The 21,410-nt window shown below is 43.7% G+C and overlaps 3 protein-coding genes across 6 annotated transcripts in view; 1 reads left to right on the top strand and 2 right to left on the bottom strand.

Moving 5' to 3' along the window:
* SETDB1 (SET domain bifurcated histone lysine methyltransferase 1) overlaps nt 1-1,461 on the bottom strand; it is a 30,542-nt gene extending 29,081 nt beyond the window's left edge. For 3 of the 4 annotated variants that reach the window (XM_065888501.1, XM_065881275.1, XM_065895720.1), the window contains exon 1: nt 214-473. In XM_065888501.1, coding sequence (XP_065744573.1) covers nt 214-473 — 260 coding nt within the window. Of the gene's footprint in view, nt 1-213; nt 485-1,384 lie in introns of those variants that run through there. The other variant, XM_065874283.1, reaches the window with a different exon arrangement.
* Nucleotides 1,462-10,672: 9,211 nt separating this feature from the next.
* On the bottom strand, nt 10,673-10,840 carry CTXND2 (cortexin domain containing 2). The gene has a single exon (XM_065898217.1). The coding sequence runs from the start codon at nt 10,838-10,840 to the stop codon at nt 10,673-10,675; it is 168 nt and encodes a 55-aa protein (XP_065754289.1).
* Nucleotides 10,841-16,807: 5,967 nt separating this feature from the next.
* Nucleotides 16,808-18,373, top strand: LOC136135762 (WW domain binding protein 1-like). Its single transcript, XM_065893707.1, is given in 3 exon segments — nt 16,808-16,903; nt 17,367-17,760; nt 17,763-18,373. Coding segments are annotated over 3 exon segments (1,101 nt in total).
* The last annotated feature ends 3,037 nt before the right edge of the window (nt 18,374-21,410 follow it).

The following is a 21,410-nucleotide window of genomic DNA, read 5'->3' as shown; positions in this document are numbered from 1 at the left end:
CTACTGTTGAGCATATTAGCCTCTGATAGATGAATATTATATTACATGGGTGGTTGTGAGGTCAGATTATGGCCCTTCACCCTTGAGGAAGAGTAAGATTCTACATATCTGTACCTTCTAAAGTACAAAGTGTACAATGTCATGAACAATTATACTACTTTAAAAATGTCTGCCAATAGGTAGATTTCCTCCTATTTCCTATGTGGTTCTTACCTGGATGCATCATCAAACAGCTGGTCAACATGGGCCACCTCAGATTCCTTCTGTATTACCCATGTCTCCAACTCTGCTAGTTGCTTCTTGCGCTGCTGTATACAGTCCATCTTTTCCAGTTCTTCATCAATGAACTGCCGAAGTTCCTCCATAGAGATACCCAGCTCCTCAACCACTGCTTGCTGCAGCTCTGCAATCTCTTCAGACTCCACTGCAGCTGTTGCTGCATCCAAACCAATGCACCCAGGGAGGGAGGACATACTGTTGTCCTCTACATGGAGCAGGAAACTAGAATTACTTTTGGAGTTATTATGACTGCAATAGAGAATTTCAGTCCCCTAATAAAACTCATTCCTATTCTGCTACTTGTTACTCAAATATATGTAGTTAGTTCTCTTTCCCCATTCTCCAGTATCTGAAGCTGAGATTTTGTAGAGTTCTCATCTCCTGTAGGCCTGAATAAAATGCAAAAGTTTGAGAGGGCACGGAAGACATATATTATGCAACAGGGAGCTACTGAAAACAATGTTTTAGGAAACTGAAGAGAACCAGTTTATTGAGGAAGATATTTCTGTGGCCTGTGTTCTTTAATGAGATAAAACTGACTAATGAGATAAATCTTTGTGTGCACGCTCTGCCTAATTTGAACAAATACTCCCCACCTGGAGGGGAGGGTTTGGTCTACAACTCCCTAATTCGTTGTTTTCTCTTTAATTACTTTTCCCTTTACATTACTTCGCTTTTGTGTGGAAATTTTCTGTTTGAAAAGTATAATACTTAAGGACAGAAAAGCTTGCAGCAAAGAGGTTTCCCCAAAGTAAAAGGAAATAAAGCAATTTGGGAATAAACCGTGGCTACCTAAAATCGACAATTCAAATACTCCCACATACAACTCACATTGGTGTTAACTGCTTTTTTTATCAAACGGTTAAAGCAAAACTGATGCCATAATGCCGTGCGACCCCAGCGCCAGTTCTCACTGCCTCCATTTTTCTTTGGCCCACACACCGCCCCACCCCCGCGCTATCCATTTTAGGGGTGCGTCCCACCCACCCGCAAACCCAGCTCAACCCCGCCCCCGCTAGTCTCCCGGGGAAAACCTCCTTCCCACCCTCGCCCGACCTCCTACCACAAACAAAACATTCCATACAAGCCCTTGGTCTCCAAATACCTCAATTAACAGTATTTCCCACACCTCCCAGCTTCCAGCTATGAAGGCTCTTTCTCACCAACCAGACTCACGACTCAGGGGTCGGCCTCTGTAGGAAAGAACGAAACCAAAGGGAAAAGGGAGCAAGGGGAGGGGAAGAAGCGTGAGGGAGGGAAGGGGAAGCAAAAAAAAAAAAAAAAAAAAAAAAAAAAAAGACGCCGGAAGCAAACCTGAGGTGCCGTTCCGGTCGCCGCGACGGTAGCCTGACGGGGTCAAACCCAAAGGTGCAGGGTAACCCTCAAAGGCTGGGCAAACTCAGGCGAGTACGCATGCGTCGAGGCAGAGCCTTCCAGGGCACACGTGAGAAACGACCGGTCGGGTAAAGTGGGCGTGGCCTAGAGTATATTACAGAAGCTCCGCCTCTTCCACCACCCCCAATTGGTGGCAGCAATACTAAGTTTATTGTGTAAAGGCTCAGTTGGCAAACACTCTTAGGTTTAGAATTGTTTCTCACTTTTACTTGAGTTTGTTTTATTACGTAAGTTGTACAAATTGTAACAAGTTGAATATTAAGTTGTAATAAGAAAAATATGAAAATTTCCTCTCCACCCCATCACTTAACCATCCCTGCTCCTTTGAGATAAAACAGCTTACTTTTCTAGGCCTGGGTGTACAAGGTCAAACGTGGATTTTTTTTGTTATGTTTTGTTTTCATTTAGCATGTGGACATCACATGAAGTCAATAAAAAGGATAAAAGTTGTCTTTTTAACAGTTGCATAATATTTCATAATATGGCTAAACCATATTTAGGAATTTAGATTGTTTTCAATTTTTAGGCACTACAAATAACTCAACAATAAACATTAACATCCGTTTGCAGTAGTACTTTAATTTCTGTGAAAGAGATTCCCCAAAATGGAATCTGAGTAAAAAAATAATGTACTTTCTCCCATTTTTATTAGGATCTGCTGTCAAATTACTTTTCAAAAGTTTGAAACAATTTTTACTTCCACTAGCAAATCTGTGAAAGTATCTCTTTTCCTCACACCCTCATTAGGACTATTTGTTAACTATTTATTTATTAAATTTATTTATTTATTTATTTGGTTGCACCAGGTCTTCGTTGCGGCAGGTGGGCTCCTTAGTTGTGGCATGCAAACTCTTAGTTGCTGCATGCATGTGGGATCTAGCTCCCTGACCAGGGATTGAACCCAGGCTCCCTGCACTGGGAACACAGAGTCCTATCCACTGCATCACCAGGGAAGTCACTGGTAACTGTTTAGTTTTTAAGAATTTGATATGTGTTTAAATAGTATCTGTATCAGGACAGACTGTGCTATGTGCAGAAACAACTCCAAAAGCTTAAAACAAAAACACATATTACTTGCTCACACTGCATAATCATCTCTAGAAAGTTGATAGTGGAGCTCTGCTCATGATAGCTACTCAGAAACCCAGGCTGCTGAGCTGCCCTGCCAAAAGGAGAGAACACTAGAGGGTCTCACGTTGGCAATTACAGTGACTCAGGACACTACTTTTCAACTCATTGGCTTGAATGAGTCATAAGGCCCTACCCAAACACAAGGGGGCCAGGAAGAACAGTCACATCTCATCTCTGGAAGGAGGGAGAAGCAGATGTATTTGATGAATCAGCACTATTGACTACCACAGACTCTCATTATTGCTTTAATTTGTTCAGCTATATTTACACTAACTGCATCTAACTTCATTTAAAAAGTATAAATCAGGGGCTTCCCTGGTGGCGCAGTGGTTGGGAGTCCGCCTGCCGATGCAGGGGACACGGATTCGTGTCCCGGTCTGGGAAGATCCCACATGCCGTGGAGCGGCTGCGCCTGTGAGCCATGGCCGCTGAGTCTGCGCTCCGCGACGGGAGAGGCCACGGCAGTGAGAGGCCCGCGTACCGCAAAAAAAAAAAAAAAGTATAAATCAGAACCTCCTTTTTTTTTTTTTTCTTTTGACCGTGCCGCATGCATGTGGGATCTTAGTTCCCCAACTAGGGATGAAACCCGTGCCCCCAACATTGGAAGCCTGGAGTGTTAACCACTGGACCACCAGGGAAGTCCCTAGAACCTGCTCTGTAAGACTGGAAATAGGGCCTGAGCATCCAGGATCATCAATGTTTTTAAAATCCTCTCCTGGTAACCACACTTTCACCTATGCTCATATCACCTGCCCACCAGTTTCCTGGGACCACGCTAAGTGCCTATTTCTAATTGTTAAGAGACCAGGAATTGAGGTACAGAGAAGTAAATGTCTCCTCTAGATATTTGAAATTCAGAATATTCCAGACTCACCTCACGATCGTATTATTTTGTAACCTGAGCTAGAAATTTTAGACATATTACTCCTTATAAAACACACACACACACACACACACACACACGATATCTATTGAGTGTTTACTTCATACCAGTCACTGTTCTAAGCACTTTACAGTCATTAATTTAATCCTCACAATAATCCTATGAGGTAGGAACTATTATTATTGTCTCCTTTTTTAAATTAAAAATTTTAAACTGAGGTATAACTGACTTACATTATGTTAGTTCCAGGTGTATCAAATAATTTTTTTGATATTTGTGTATATTGCAAAATGATCACCACAATAATTCTAGTTAACACGCTACCATACATAATTTTTTCTTGTGATGAGAAATTTTATGATTTTTTTCTTAGCAACTTTCAAATATGCAATACAGTATTATTAACTATAGTAGCCATGCTGTATATTATATCACCATGACTTCTTTATTTTGTAACTAGAAGTTTGTACCTTTCAACTCCCTTCACCCATTTCACCTAACCACCCCCCCACTCCCTGCCGTCTCTGGAAACCATCAATTTGTTCTCTGTACAAATTGGTTTTTGGTGGTCTTTATTTTTTTTTAAGATTCCACATATAAATGAGATTATACAGTATTTGTCTTTCTCTGTCTGAATTACTTCAGTTAGCGTTATGCCCTCAGGTCCATTCATATTGTCTCAAATGGCAAGATTTCATCCATTTTTATGGGTGAATAACATTCCATTGTATATATTATTGTCTCTTTTTTTATGGATGAGAAAACTGAGGTACAGAATTAAATAAATTTCCCAAACCACAAAGTTAAAAAGTGTCAGAGCATAGCAGTTTGGCCTTACAGCTTGTGGTTTTAAACCTTTATACAATACAGCTTGTTTATCCTAGCTTATGAATGCTTTTTATATCTTTTCCCTCCTTTCTTTTCCTATTCTACTGCCTTTATTTTGTTCTTCTTTCTTTCTATTTTTTTTGGCCACACTACACAGCATGTGGGATCTTAGTTCCCCAACCAGGGATTGAACTCGCTCCCCCTGCATTGGAAGCCTAGAGTCTTAACCACTGGACCACCAGGGAAGTCCCCTAGATCTTATTTCTTGCCAGGACAAAATAGTCTCCTAATTGATAGGCCTTATTGTAGATCAGTTCTATCAGTAGCTCTGATCATGTCACTCCCCTGCTTTAAAACTGTTTTCTTTATGTTTAAACTTTACAGTATAAAATTTGAGGCTCTTCATAATTTGACCCCAATTTACCTCTCTGGCCATGTTTCCCATTTCTCCTTTCACACTCCTGATTATATGCTATTTACACAAGAATTTTATGCATTTCACTTTTATATCTTCATACTTTTGTTTACTGTGATCTATCTCCTGGAATGACCCTTCCCTTTCTGTTGGTGAAATATTAATTCTCTAAGGCCCAACTCAAATGTCTTCTCTGTGAAGTTTTCATAGACCAGCAGTTGTCAAACTTTAGTATGTATCAGAATCACCTGGAGAGCTTGTGAAACCACAGATTGCTGTCCCCACACCACACTTGGAGTAGGTCTGGGTGGAGTCTGAGAATTTGCATGTCTAAAATTTTCCCAGTTGATGCCCATGCCATTGGTACTGGGACCAGAGTTTAAGAATCATTGTTCTAGGGACTTCCCTGGTGGCACAGTTGTTAAGAATCTGCCTGCCAATGCAGGAGACACGGGTTCAATCCCTGGTCTGGGAAGATCCCACATGCCACAGAGCAACTAAGCCTGTGCTCCACAACTACTGAGCCTGCGCTCTAGAGCCCGCATGCCACAACTACTGAGCGTGCGAGCCACAACTACTGAAGCCCGCACGCATGGAGCCCCTACTCCGCAACAAAAGAAGCCACCGCAACGAGAAGCGCATGCACCACAAGGAAGAGTAGGCCCTGATCACTGCAATTAGAGAAAGCCTATGCGCAGCAACAAAAACCCCAACACAGCCAAAAAAAAAAAAAAAGAATCATTGTTCTAGACCATCATTTACTCCCTGCAGAATTAACTCTTGCCTCTGTTCTTCTGTTACCTTAGTTCCTTTCCACTTGTCTGTTATCTGTGTATGTGTGTTTCCTCTGTTGGTTTGAGATCATCTCAATGCTGAGTTCCTATATTAATCATCTTTGTTTCCCCTAGCAACTGACATATTGCCCCGTACATGCCGTGCTCTGTAATGTGTGATGATTAAAGGGAAATCTTTGCTCTGCCCTGATTATGTTTCTATTAGTTAGATTCGTTCAGCTTTCTGATGTGTGTGTGGGTAGGCTGGGGGTGGAAATGAGGAATGGGGATGTTGAAGAGAAACAGGAGCTATTTGGAGCATCACATTCCAGTCTGATTTCTTCATTGCCCTGAGGAGGTGAAGTGATCAGTTCAGTAGATCAGCAGTGGGACTCAGGGAAGTGTCTTCTAAGGACTTGTTGCTAAACATGCAATCAGGGAGCCTGCTAGAGAACCTAAATCTCTGGCCCCACTCCGGATGTACTGAATCAGAATCTGAATTTTAATAAGACGTCCAAGTAATTTGCTCACTAAAATTTGAGAAGCACTATAGGAAAGGCAGGTTTGAGCTGAATAATCCTTTTCAGGGCAATATTAGGGAGCCAAGCTCTGGCTTCGTTTTTTTTTAAGTACTGAAGACTAACTGTAGTCAGAGATGATGAGGCCCTGATATAAATGACTCACATTATTAAAATTTACAAATTATTGAAGTAGACAGCTTATTGTCAGCTTAATAATATGAAGTAATAAATAACTGATACACCAATTGGAATGCTCATGTTGGTGTGCTCAGCATATTCACTCCTGTAATCTATTGTGATATGTTGAAAAATCACAACCATATGCTACTTAGTACTTGATCATGAGAAATCATAGTATGGGGTCCAGAACCTTGGAATGCCAAATGATCCTTTCCTTGGAGACAGACTTGGGGGAAATTAGATCATAATCTGAAGGTTACTGTGTGATCTCAGAATCAAAACAAAGGAACATAGGGATTAAAAACTCAGAGGGTTTCAGGCATCAGGAAAGTATTGTACAGAAGCAAAATGGGGTGAGTGAGGACTGTGGTCACCTGGGAAATACGTGTCTCACCTACAGGGAGCAGTTGATGATATTTAGGTTTAGCTAATGTTTGTCCTGTGTCACACATATCATGCTGCCAGATCTCCAATTTTTCAAGTGAACTTAAAAACCCGTATTTTTTTCTATGAAAGCTTCTGAGTTTTGAATATTGACAACTAATTCAAAAATTTTGTTAATTCTGCAATACTCTGAATCAGCAATTCAAATTCTAGGAATTAAAATACATACCTTTGAAATGACATACAGTGCTAAATTATCTTCTACAACATTGTTTGAAATAACAAAATATTTAGAAGCAAAATAAATTTTCATCAGCAAGGGTTGGTTAAACAAACTATGGCACACCGAAACAGGTGTGTTTTTTAAAAAAGGCTAAGGAATCTCTTTGTGTATTAATATGAAGTGATCTTCAAGATACTTTATTAAATGAGAAAAACAAGTGCAGAACATGGTATACACCATGCTATTAGTTGTTATATAATAGTAAAAATATACATTTTTATACATGTACATAACATATCACTGGATGGATACCTAAGAAATTAACACTGGTTGTCTCTGAAGAGGGCAAATGGAAGGGGGGGGGATAAGAGTGAGAGTTTTTACAGTACACCATTTTATACCTTTTGAATTTTGAAACATGAAAATAGATAGTTTATTCAAAAATATTACCTTAAAAATAAAAGGAAAAGAAGAATGTCTGGAAAGATACACATATATGCAAAAACAAACTACCTTAATTGCAGTTACCTCTAGAAAGAAGGATTGGGAAACAAGGCAATGTCTAGGAACTTTCTGCATTTTTATCCTTAGGTAATGATTGAAAAAAATTTTTTTTATTATGTGCATTTGTTACTTTTACAATAATAATTTTAAAATATCAACTCAAAAAGCAAATATAAAACCCAACACATAACCACACACACTTTGTAGATTACACTGGAGGGGGTCTGGCTCAATAAAACTTCTTTGCAGACCCACTGGATTTCTAAGCCGCCAGTTTAAGGTAAGTGAAAGGAATGTTTAAGGACACCAGATTAACAGAGGTAATGTGGGCAATAAAACCAGACAGACCCAAGGTCTGTGGGCTGCAGCTCCCTGAATCTCCACACCAAGGACTATCTGGCTACTGAACCTAGAAATAATCAGCTGTCCAATGGCTAATTGCCTTCTTTCCTGAACAGCATTCACTCTGGCCCTGTGTGAGTTTGCCTTGGGTTGCTCCTCTTTCTCTGCTTCCACATATGATCCGTTTCTTCTGACTGACGCACTTTTTTTTTCCTTGGATAGGTTACTGGAGAAAGTAGGATAACAGTCAAACCTGTCACTCTCTAGTGACTATATATGGATGCTCTCATTAACCATGTGTTTGTCTTGCATTTTATTTTAGAAGGTGGAGAAAAGGTTGATTTCTGAGCTTCTGGAGGGAAACACATGTAACCCTCAAGTACTGCTTCAATCTTAATCTGCTTTCATTTTACCCTGACCTGTACCTTGTCCTGAATTTCTTTTCAGCCAATAAGGGTACAATCATCTCTTGCTCTTTTTCTCCAGTTTAACCAATACAGCATCATCTGTTCTGGTGAAGGCAAAATCTAGTATCTCCAGTGGAAGGCTCCAGTTTCCCTGCCTCCATTTTCAAATAATCCTGAGCATTTACTCATGCCAAGCAGTGGGGCAGTCCTGCTTCCAGGAATCAGGAACACAGACAATTATCAAGTCTCTGCTAACAGTGCATGGCTAGAGTTATGTCTCCATACCATTTCGTATTGCTGCTAAAGCCTGGTCCAGCATGGTCCCAAGGATACAAGTCTCCTCTGAAGTGACTGCATGCTGGTACAAGTCCCTGCACAAGCCCAAGTGCTGCCCCACACTTAGATTCCAGGGTTACAACTCTCTTAGTTCACATTCCCATGCGAGGTCACTGTTGCCTAGAACATTTGGCCAGCCTGGCTGGACTTGAGAGCTTTAGTCTCTATTATTTACTGTGCTAGAACCAATTCTCTTCAGCCAAACCTGTGTTGAGCCTTGGTCAGTGGCCTAGATGCCTCCTTTCCTTCTAATGAATTCTCTTATAGACTTTCCTGCCGGTTAGCCCTACTTCATTCTACCAAATTTCCATTAACTTCAGACTTTGGAGAGTAGGCATTATGATTTCCTTCTCTTTTCTCTTAAAAGGTCCCTGGGATGCTGATTGTGACACTCATCATCATCATCATGTATTATATATGAACTTCCTGTGACTGCCATAACAAATTATCACAAACTAGGTGGCTTAAAACAATAGAATTTTGTCCCAGAGTTCTGGAGCCTAGAAGTCCAAAATCAAGGTGTTGGCAGGGCTGCACTCCCTCCAAAGGCTCTGGGGAGAATACTTCCTTGCCTCTTCCAGCTTCTGATGGCTCCCACCAAGGATTCTTTAGCTGTGGTTGCAGAACTCCAGTCTCTGCTCTCATCTTCACATGACCTTTTCATCTCTCTCTCTCTGTGTTTTCTCTTCTGTCTTTTATAAAGACACTTGTCATTGGATTTAGGGCTCACCCCACTAATCCAGGTTGAGTTCATCTTGAGGTCCTTAACTTTCCATTTGCAAAGACCCTTTATCCAAATAAGGTCACATTCATAGATTTCAGGGGTAAGGACATGGACATATCATTTTGAGGGCCTCTTTTCAACCCACTAGACATTATTTTATAAATGAGGAAATGTAGGCTGAGGGAGATTAAGAGGCTCACCCAAGGCAAATTTGTTCCCCTCTACCACAGAGCTCTGCCTGCTTGAGAAGGGCATCAGCTTTTTTTTTTTCTTTTTTGGCTGCGTTGGGTCTTCGTTGCTGCGCACGGGCTTTCTCTAGTTGCGGCAAGTGGAGGCTACTCTCCATTGCGGTGCGTGGGCTTCTCATTGCGGTGGCTTCTCTTGTTGAGGAGCTGGGGCTCTAGGCGCATGGGCTTCAGTAGTTGTGGCATGTGGGTTCAGTAGTTGTGGCTTGCGGGTTCAGTAGTTGTGGCTTGCGGGCTCTAGAGTGCAGGCTCAGTAGTTGTGGTGCATGGCTTAGTTGCTCCCCGGCATGTGGGATCTTCCCGGACCAGGGCTTGAACCCGCGTCCCCTGAACTGGCAGGCAGATTCTCAACCACTGTGCCACCAGGGAAGCCCCGGATCATCACCTTTTATAAAATCTCACACACTAAAAAGGTCCTGTAAGACTCTTATCTTATAAGGTTCCTGCTGCCCTTATATTTGCATAACTAAAGGTACTTCCTAGGGCCACCTCTAGGAGGGCTTCTAGTTTTAGATGCACCTTACCAAGCATCATGATATTATATTACATTACCTCATAAAATTATGGCCAACTTTCTTATCTTAAGAATATTAGATACTGGGGGATTGAAACCCATGGCCTTATTTTTTATTTTATTTATTTATTTTGCTGTACGCGGGCCTCTCACTGTTGTGGCCTCTCCCATTGTGGAGCACAGGCTCCGGACGCACAGGCTCAGCGGCCATGGCTCACGGGCCCAGCTGCTCCGCGGCATGTGGGATCTTCCTGGACTGGGGCACGAACCTGTGTCGCCTGCATCGGCAGGCGTACTCTCAACCACTGCACCACCAGGGAAGCCCATCATGGCCTTATTTTAATCAATAAGTTCAACCTGTCTCTGTCCCACTTTGGTAACTATTTCCCTGAATAGGAACAACACAGACTGGTTTGTGTTTCATCCTTGTTATTATTCTCAACTTAACCTCATGTGCCTATTGTGGAATGCAAGAGTGAGAAGGCTGAGAAATAGGGAGGTGAAATGATAATAAGTCTGTTTCATAAATGTCTGTATAAAAGATTTCATATCTCCTGTGAAGGAAGGTCTACCAGGCTTTTTCATAGTTCAGCTCAGAGATGATTCTGTGGCTGTGGAGCTGGCCTCATAGGGATTCTTCACCAACTTGGCACACCGAAAAATCATCACCATTAGGAACAAAAAAACAAGAACAACAAAGGCAATGGCAAAGCCTTTGTCTACATCAACACTGCTGGACAGGCTTGAATCATCCATGAGAACACACACCTCTTTACCCTTGTCCAGCTGTAGCTACTTCCTCAGGAATGTCTTCAGATTTGTCATATTCCTAGACAAAAGAGGATAAAACAAGTTTACTGGTTTGTATATGTATATATGTATTTTCTTAATAATGCTATGCTGAAACCAGAGGGTTTTCAAAAAAAAATTAGCAAGATTTATTTGAGGCACTTGTGAAACTGATAACATTAGTATAGGTGACCTTCAAGAAATACACATATGCAGAAACGGAAGAAATACTCCAAGGCAAAACATGAACAATTATGTGTATCTCAGAAATCAACCGGGGCTTCCTTGCTCTGTTAAATCCAGGTAAAATTGTCTTGAACACCCCAGTTCTGTGTTAAGTCCAAATCGTTTTCTAATATTTATTCAAATTCTGAGTACTTACTCTAAGTAATTTCTTGTAGGGTCTTAACTTAGTAGGTATGAACATAAAATTGTTTTATTTTTTCTAATCACTATGTGCTGTCATTCCCATGTCTTAATTAAAAATCAGGTATGTCGCAGAAGTGATCAGTTTCAGTTATTAAAAAAACTTAATCGGACTTCCCTGGTGGTCCAGTGGTTAAGAACCTGAGCTTCCAATGCACATGGTGCAGGTTCGATCCCTGGTCAGGGAACTAAGATCCTACATGCTGTGTGGTGCAGCAAAAAACACCCCAAAAACAAAAGACAACTTAATCCACCAAAACAATACTGAAAAGAACAAAGTCAGAGGACTCCCTCTTCTCAATTTCAAAACTCACCATAAAGCTACAGTTACTGAGATAGTGTCAATTGGCATAAGGATAGACATATAGATCAATGGAATAGAATTGAGAGTACAGAAATAAACTCATATAGGTATTGTCAACTGATTTTTGAGAAGGGTGCCAATACCGTTCAATGAGGAAAGAAAACAAATGGTGCTTGGACAACTGAATAGCCATATGCAAAAGAATGAAGTTGGACCCTTTCTTCACACCATATATAAATATTAACTCAAAATAGATCAAAGACCCAAATGTAAGAACTAAAACTATAAAACTCAGAAGAAAACAAAGGGGTAAATTTTCATAACTTTGGATTTGGCAAAGGATTTTTAGATATGACATCAAAATCACAGGCAACAAAAGAAAAAAATAGATAAATTGGACTTCTTCAAAATTTAAAACTTTTGAGATTCAAAAGACACTATCAAGAAAGTGAAAAAACCCACACAATGGAAGAAAATGTTAGCAAATCTTATATCTGATAAGGGATTTGTATCTAGAATATCTAAAGTATTCTTACAACTAAATAATAACACAACGCAATTAAAAATTGGGCAAAGGATGTGAATAGATATTTCTCTAAGGAAGATATACAAATGGCCGATAAGTACATGAAAAAATGCTCAACATCATTAGTCATGGGGAATTACGCTAATCAACAGGCACAAAGTTTCAGTGAAGCAAGATGGATAAGCTCTAGAGATCTGCTGTATGACATTGCACGTGTAGTTAATGATAATGTATCATACACTTAAAAATTTGTTAAGAAGGTATATCTCATGTTAAGTGTTCTTACCATAGTAAAACAAAATTTGAAAAAAGAAAGAAAGAAAAGAGGTTGGCTGAAGCAGCCTGTGGCAGTAGAGAAGAAGGCAGCGTTGAGATTGAATTGATCAAGGGGGATTTTTTTTTTTCTTGAGGACCAGATATGGACCACAGATAGGGACCAGCCTGGGGGTCACATAAAAGAGGATCTAGCCCAACAGAGCTTCTTGCCAAGATGACTGTTACTTTAATAGAAAATGGCTGGAGGTGAACTCGGATTCAGCATTGTAACGACCAGTCAGAGGAGAAACATTGACCTGGAGGGATCTGCAGTTAGATAACCCTAGTGAGGGAATTTCTGGGGAGCTCACGAAAAGCACATCATGAGCGAAAGAGTCCTGAACGTCATCCAAGCCTAGAGAGAAAAAATGCCAATGGATTTGTTGTGAAAAATGGCTTAATGGCCCTTTTGGTGACACATAGAGAAAACTAAAATATTGTTTTATAAAAGATTAATTGGGATGGTGAGGAGATTAAATTGCTCTGTGAAACAATATCAAGAATTGCGTTCATAATGGGCAGAGTTGTACCTTGGCAGAGAATTGTAAGGAAGTGTTCCTAAACTGAAGGTGAGAGAAAAACTAGTCTGGTAGCTGGAAAATGGGGCAAGATTGGTAGATATTTGTACCGTCTTTAAGATATGTATCTCATTTATGTATGTATTACATTCTTTTTTTTTTTTTTTTTTTTTGCGGTACATGGGCCTCTCACTGTTGTGGCCTCTCCCGCTGCGGAGCACAGGCTGCGGACGCGCAGGCTCAGCGGCCATGGCTCACAGGCCCAGCCGCTCCGTGGCATGTGGGAGCTTCCCGGACCGGGGCACGAACCCGCGTCCCCTGCGTCGGCAGGCGGACTCTCAACCGCTGCGCCACCAGGGAAGCCCTGTATTACATTCTTTATGTGCCTTATCCTTTCTACAGTGCAGAGTCATGTGTATTTTTGCGTTCCACATTTCAGTGGCTTATCACTCTCTACCTCTGTTAATATCCTTTCGGGCCTACTTCCCAAATATGTCTCAGATCAATTCCCTTTTCTTTATCCCTTATGTGCTCTAGGCCATCAAATGCCAGACACCTGCAAATACTCTCTGATCTCCTGAAAACACTCTTATTCTCCTGCAAACCACAAAGCAATCTTTAACAAATGTAAATCAATCAGGCTGCTGATTAAAATCCTTCAGCAGCTTCCCACTGTCTTCAAACTTCTTGATGGGGTTTCAAGGCTGTCCACGATTTGGTCTCATCTTGTTTCCTGCCACTCTCTTCTTTGTACTTTTTTACCCAGTAATGCTGGGCTTCTCACAGTTCCATGAGTTTTGCATGATCCTCCTTTGCCTCCATCCCTTTTCTATTAACATTATCTTTGCATTACTCCCATCCTTCTTTTTTTTTTTGCTGTACGCGGGCCTCACTATTGTGGCCTCTGCCGTTGCGGAGCACAGGCTCTGGACGCGCAGGCTCAGCGGCCATGGCTCACAGGCCCAGCCGCTCCGTGACATGTGGGATCTTCCCGGACTGGGGCACGAACCTGTGTCCCCTGCATCGGCAGGCGGACTCTCAACCACTGCACCACCAGGGAAGCCCCCTCCCATCCTTCTATATTGAACTTTTAGGCCTTAGCTTAAACGTTAATTTCCTAGGGAGATATTCTAGTAACATTCACTATAGTTTATTATAGTTAGTTTCTGTCTTCTCTGATAAAATAGTAATCCTACATGAGACTAAGGACCCTATATAATTTGTTTTTTTGTTTTTTTGTCTTTTTGTTTTTTGCGGAACGCGGGACTCTCACTGTTGTGGCCTCTCCCGTTGCGGAGTACAGGCTCCGGACGTGCAGGCTCAGCGGCCATGGCTCACGGACCCAGATGCTCTGCGGCATGTGGGACCTTCCCGGACCGGGGCACGAACCTGTGTCCCCTGCATCGGCAGGCGGATTCTCAACCACTGCGCCACCAGGGAAGCCCTATAATTTGTTTATTTATCTAAAAGTCTGGCATACATTAGATGTTCAGTAAGTATCTGTTCAATGAATGACAGTAGCACTACACTTTGTAAAGATGCTCATTGAATGAATGAATGACTTTGAGAATGTGGCACTGAACTAAGAAAGGAGAAGACTGTTGCTGATGTAAAAGGATAGTGTTAGCAGAGTGGTAAAGAAGGAATCCAGACTTTAGTGGATTAAGCAGGAAAGGGCAGTGAGGAAATGAAGACACCAAGATTTTAAATCGTTTATGAGGAGTTCGTCTAGGAAAGAAAGAATAGCAGCTAAAAGCCTATTGCAGAATCAAACGAGGGATTCCTTTTCAAAGGCAGAATGGAAAGGTATCAGGTAGGATGTTTTTGGTTGCAAGAGACAGAGAAGTCCACTTAAGTGAGATTAAATAATACATGAAATTTATTGACTTATAAGACTGAAGTCCAGAGTAAGGATAACTTTAGGTATGGTTGGATCCAGAGATTCAAGGCGTTATCAGGGTTCTGCCTTTATATGTCTACCTTTCTTCTATGTTGATTTTATACCCAGGCTGGCTTCCCTGTTGTAACAAGAATGGCTCCAGAAAATCCAGACCTCACATATTCCCCTTTCATATTATCTCCTCTTCATCAATTCCAGAGGAAGAAAGAACACTTTTATATGTCAGGATTCTTGTTTGCAAGCGATAGAAACAGGGTTTCCTTTACTTAAGCAAAAAAGGGTATTTATTATAAAGAGATCAGGTGGCTTCCAGAATCAAGCAGAAGGAGAACTGGTCCTATAAAACAAGCAGAAGCCAACAGAGGCCAGGCATTGGGAACCACAGCCAAGGTCAGCACAGGAAAAGTCTGGTTAGGGCACTGTCGGCACTGGACACTACCACAATTGGACACTGCTGTTGCTGAGCACTGCTGCTACCGTCATTGGATACTGCTGCCTCTGCCATGCCTGAATTATAAATTGTGTCATCTTTGTGTCATTCAATATTCCAGACCCTGGCTGGAGCATCCGACTGGTCAAGGCTGAGTCATGCCCCAGGACTTAGCCACCACAGGGTGGAAGAGGGAATATTTGGTATCTCTAGGCACTGTAGTGAAAATGATGTTCTGCCTCTCACAGACTCACATAAAGGAAGATTTCCCTCAAGTAAGACGAGGTTTCGGATGTTGAGCAGACAAAAAATGACACATGTATTTTTCGGTCTTGGCCCCAATCCAACTATATACTGTTTATAAGAGACTCACTTAAAATTTAGAGGCATAAAAACATTGAAAGTAAAATGTATGCTAAGTAAATACTCACCAAAAGAAAACTGAGGTGCTATATTAATGTCAGACAAAATAGACCTTAAGACCAGAAGCATTATTAGGGATACAGAGGAATAACATTATGATGAAGGGCAAAATTCAGTAGGAAGATGTAACAGTTCTAAATTGTATGCACCTAATAAAATAGTCTCAAGAGAAATAAGAAAACAATAGGACTATAGGGAGAAATTGATAAAAATTGTAGTGCATAATAAACACATTCTTCTCAATCATTGATAGGTCAACTAGACAGAAATCAGTGAAGATACAGAATATTTCATTTATACAATTAACAAGCTTGATTTATAGAACCATGCATTCAACACTGAGCAAACTCATACTTTTCCACATATTGTTTAATCACATTTGAGTTGGCTTTGGGGTTTTTTTTTGGTAATTTGAAACTAAAAACATCCTAATTCCATGTATTAAATCCCTTTCTGCTTAGAATAGCTAGAATGGTTTCTGTTCTCTGCAAGTAAGCCTTGATGGATATAGATACCAAGCTGAGTTTATCCCAGAAGTAGAAGTGTAGCATATATATATATATGTAAACCATATGAATACCTCAGTTGTTGCAGAAAAAGCATTTGATACATTTCAATACTAATATAAAACACCCATATTAATGTTCTTAGCAAAATAGGGGTAGAAGGGAACACCTTTAACCCAATAAAGGTACCAGCAACAAAAAATGTATAGTAAACATTCTACTTAATGGTCAAAAGTTGAAAGATTTTCCTTTTAAAATTGGGAACAAGACAAAGATGTTCACTAGCTTCACTTTATTCAACATCATTCTGGAGGTTCTAGCCAGTGCAGTAAAATAAGATAAAGAAAGAAAAAAAAGAAAAAACAAAGATTTTAAAGGAAAAAACAAAAATGTTCATTATTCACAGATGTCATTTCCTTCAGAGTAGTCTATAGAAAATACGAGAAATAGGCAATTTAGCAAGGTGTCTGGATGAGATACATAAGTCAATTGCATTTCTAAACGCCAGTAACAAACAATAAGCAGAAGGAAGAAGAGGGAGGAGGAGGAGGGAGGTGGTGGAGCGTGGTGGAGGAGGGGGAGGGGGATGGAGAAGAGAAGGCTCCTGGGTGGCGTGGCGCTCCTGCTCCCCCAGGCGCTGCCCAGCCCCCTGTCAGCCAGGGCTGAACCCCCGCAGATCTTGGCTCTCCTCTCATTTTTGGCCTCACGAATGTTAGTTTGTTCTCACACACGCTCAGCCTGCAGAAACCGTTAGATGTTCTCAGGTTGCCACGAGGGAAGCTGAGGGTCCTGGACTTTACCAGAGCTGTGTCTGGAGGACAGCCCTCTCTTCCAGGTCCAGGATGCCCCTCATCTATGGGTGCTGGGCACAAGCTGGCTACTCTGTGGGTGCTGTGGTTGCTGGACTGACATTTGAGGTACCATGAGGACCAGGTGGAGCAATGATCAGTTTGCTAGATTCCTAGAAGTGGAACTGGGGATTGTGGGATTACAGGCTCTCCAGGGCCTAGGCTGGGTGTCCCCATCCCGTGTCTGGCTGACCATGCCCACCCTCAAGATTCCTTGATTGCGAAATGAGAAACTTGGGGGCCCTCAACCGTAGTCTCCTTTAGCCTCCACTGGCCAGATGACAAGCACTTTACCAGGATAAGGAAACCTGCGTGGGTCCCAACAATCAAAGCTACATCTGTGACACAGGACACTGCTGTGGACGGTCTCAGTGCTGCAGCTACTACTATGAACTCTGGTGGTTCTGGCTCGTGCGGACCGTCGTCATCCTGCCGAGCTGCTGCTGCTGCGTGTGCCACCACCGCCGAGCCAAGCACCGCCGTCAGGCCCAGCGGCGGCAACATGAAATCCACCCGATCGCCTACCGGGAAGCCCACAGCTACTCAGCGCTGCCATTTCCTTTCAGGTTTTTGCCAAACTCTTTATTACCTCCTTATGAGGAAGTGGTGAACCGACCTCCGACTCCTCCCCCACCATACAGTGCCTTCCAGCTCCAGCAGCAGCTGTCTGCACAGTGTGGCCTTACAGGCGGCAGCCCCCGGGGCGCCGACCCACCAGGGGCTCCCAGGGGGCTCAGAGCAGCCCCTCGCCCGGGCCCAGCAGAAGCAGCACGCGATCCCCGAGCATCGCTGACCCTGAGCCCTCCAACATGCCAGCAGACCCAGCAGCAGCCACCAAAGACCCCAGGATGGAGCCCAGCGGCTCTGTGGCCGGCCTGGGGGAGGTGGACCCTGGGGCCTTCCTGGACAAGGATTCCGAACGTAAGGAGGAGCTGCTGAAAGAGTACAGCTCCGAGCAGGGCGGCGCCCTCCCTGACAGCAAAGACAAGATGCCCGGCAGACGTCTCCGCTTCACAGGTGACTCGGGCATCGAGGTGTGTGTGTGTAACCGGGGCCACCATGATGACGACCTCAAGGAATTCAGCGCGCTCATCGACGATGCTCTGGATGGGCCCCTGGACTTCTGCGACAGCTGCCACGTGCGGCCCCCTGGCGACGAGGAGGAAGGGCTCTGCCAGCCCTCCGAGGAGCAGGCCCGGGAGGCCGGGCACCCTCACCTGCCGCGGCTGCCTGCCTGCCTGCTGCTGAACACCATCAACGAGCAGGACTCCCCAAACTCCCGGAGCAGCAGCTCCCCAAGCTAGAGCAGGCCCTGCCTGCGCCCGAGAACTTGGCAACGCAACCAGGGTAGGGAAGAACCATGAGAGGAAAATTAAGTGACTGTGTTCCCTTTTTTTTTTTTTTTCCCCTCTGCTCCTGCGTTTTCCTGCATCTCCAGGTACAGTTTGGGGTGTGGGTGCCTCGCCCCCCATAGATACAGTGTCACGGAGGGCCGAGAAGTTGTCCTGTGACTCATTCCTCATACCCCACCCTGTCCCCCTTTACCTCTTTTCAAGTCACGTGTCACTACCTGCTTGGGTCAGAGAGATGTGTGTTTCAGAAGCCCCCAAGGAGGGGATGAGACTGTGCCCTGAGGTGACTCTTGGTGATGGAGTGGATTCATGTTCTGGTATGAGATTACAAGAACCTCGCCGCGTCTGTCTGAGAGAGGTGGCAGGTCTCAGCCCTGGGTGAAGCCCCAGTGGTCTGGGGATTGTCGCTCCTCGCTGCCAGTGTCTCTGGAGCCGGAGTTGGGCCCCTCCTGTGGGAGGATGAGAGCTGACCGGCGGTTTCGTGGTGGGTTGGTAAAGGGCTTTTGCTCTCAAATTCCAGGTGACGAGATCGAGGTGGCACGATGCATCCTGGAGGGGCCCCTTCCCAGCAGGTCCTGGCTGGCCGCGGACTGGTTCAGTGTGGAAGATTACACCTGCCTTCTCTTTGTTTTTTTTTCTTTTTTAAAAAAACAACAACAGAAGTCAGAAGTGAGCTGAAAATAAGAACTTGACCAGTGGGCAGGCAAGAATTCTGTTTTGGGAAAGGAAAATTTGTGGCTTTTTCCCAACTTGGCCTTCAAAGAGTCCTGGCTACAGTCGAGCCAGAAGGAGATGTTTTGTGTGCAGGCTTGGCTGGGGGCTATCTCCGGAACTTCTGCGGGTGAGCAGAAGGCCCTGCCCTGTGGCAGTGGATAGAGGTGCAGCTTTCCGCATCTCTGCCCTTTGATCTGTGCCCACAGGTGATCAGTACCCTCCCCCATCCCAAGCACACGTCTGCCGGCCTTCACGTCTCACTGTTCTCTATGAACAAATGAGGAGGCTGTGGGACCTGAGAAAGGGCGGTCCCGCAGCCTGACTCTCACACAGTATTTTCTCTTGATTCTGAGTAAGTTGTTTTGTTTATTTGTTTGTTTTTTCAAACTGACCATTTGGAAAAAATGCCTTGGTTATCTGTGGTTTTCGTGTCCTTTCCCTGCTCCGCTCCGCCTTGAGTGGGGTAACTAATTTTGTAGCCTATGTAAAGTGTCTAAGTGGCCCAGGTAGGAGGGTGAAGGCAGCCATCCTGAAGGACCACAGGATCCTTATTATTGTAGTTTGGCTTCAAAAACCAGTTGAGTTTTGATAGGAATAATCTGAATGGAGAAAGCAAACTGCTGAAACTAACATTCCCTGTCCAGCCCTGTTCATATGAAGAGTTTGGTTCTTCCCCCACTCTTGAACGATGACATTCAGACTAGGCATTGATGTTATGGTAAGAAAGGAAGGTATATATATGTATATATATGAATACACACGTATATATGTGTATGTGTGTATATATGTGTACACACACACACACACACACACACACACACAAATTAGACAAATCCAAGGCTGTGAGGTGAACGAGTGTCTGAGTTTGGAGTCCACAAAACCAAAATCCATGTTGAACAAAGTGCAGTCCATATACAGAGACTTTTTGGATAACCTGTGTGTGTCTGTCCGCTGTGTGTAAGCCCCCAGCCCTGTTTTCCTGTGACTACACTTTGAACGGTAGCCTCTCTGCTCACGTTACCCACGCGTTTGGAGCAGGCGCAGCCCTCTCAAGGTAATTTGTTTTACGCATTTACTGTTTACTGAGCAAATGTCTGACTGTGCGCTTGGGTGTACTCAGCAGCGCTGTCGGCGGCAGTCCCCACATTTGCCAGAGATCCTGTGCTCCAAGTAGAGGTTTTACTTTACCCATCACTGCAATTTGCACATTGCTCCGTGGACACTCAGAGGCCTGTGTTCTGCTCCCTGTAAACGGAAACGTGCTCTGAGCCTGTTTGCCTCTCTCAGCTGCTCCTGGCCCTCGGCCTCAGCCCCCGGGGGTGTCCACAACCGCTCGGGACAGAAGGCCAGGGTGGAACCTCAGACAGAAGCTGGACTGGATCTTCAGTGTCCAGCTTGGACTGGCTGTGGCCCAGACGTCAGCCCTGCCCAGAATTGTCAGGAGGGTTTGGCGGCCACCACAGTGCCGTAGGGCTTACCTCCCTCTGCTGAGGTCCAGTGCGTGGCTGATGTGTGGCGAAAGTGGGCAGAAATGTGCCACAGCCCTCAGATGCCTTTCCTGCCACCTTTTGGTTTTTGGTTTTTGTTTTTGTCTCAAACAACTCACTGAAGTGTCTCAAAGGAGATCAAGTTTTACCAAAATGAACGCTGCTTGAGTTAACTGGTTGAAGGGATGATTCTGGCCCTCTCAGAATTCCTTCTCCAGTCAGAGTGGGGAACTGGTCCACGTGTTTACTGCTGGGTTCACTGCAGCATCCAACCCAAAAGGCACGAGAAGAAGAAAACACAACGGGTGGAGCTGGGCTCGAGTCCAGCGTCACAGTCTGGCCCCTGCTACATGAGGCTGCCCTGCATGACGAAAGACAGAAGTAGGGAGCTGAAGGACTCGGGAGGGGGCCGGGGAGATGTGAAGGAGTCTTGTGTTCCAGGTGAACGAGAAGAAAGGGGTTGGTCGAGGGTTTGGTGCTACAGTCGGAAGATTTGCAAATGCTAACACATTCCCCTGTGAGGCACATCACCTTTTGTCAGTTATTGTGAATATGTGTATTTTAAGCAATAAGATTCAGTTGGTCAGACTTTTCTGGGCAGTCTCGGTGACGCATTTCCTGTGCTGTGATTGTTCTGAAGACGGAGTGGCTCTAACCACTGTGAGAAGCCCAAATAAAATCGATCCCCGAAAAACAAAACAAAGCAAAACAATAAGCAAATGTAATTTAAAAAAGACACCGCTGGGAATTCCCTGGCGGTCCAGTGGTTAGGACTCAGCACTTTCATT

The sequence above is a fragment of the Phocoena phocoena genome, chromosome 1 (assembly GCF_963924675.1).
Source record: "Phocoena phocoena chromosome 1, mPhoPho1.1, whole genome shotgun sequence".
Lineage (NCBI taxonomy): Eukaryota > Metazoa > Chordata > Mammalia > Artiodactyla > Phocoenidae > Phocoena > Phocoena phocoena.
The sequence above is the reverse complement of the archived record's forward strand: the minus strand, read 5'-3'. Positions and strand labels throughout refer to the sequence as shown.

Coding starts and splice junctions, on each gene's coding strand:
- CTXND2 (XM_065898217.1), bottom strand. CDS start 10,840: ATGGATGATTCAAGCCTGTCCAGCAGTGTTGATGTAGACAAAGGCTTT.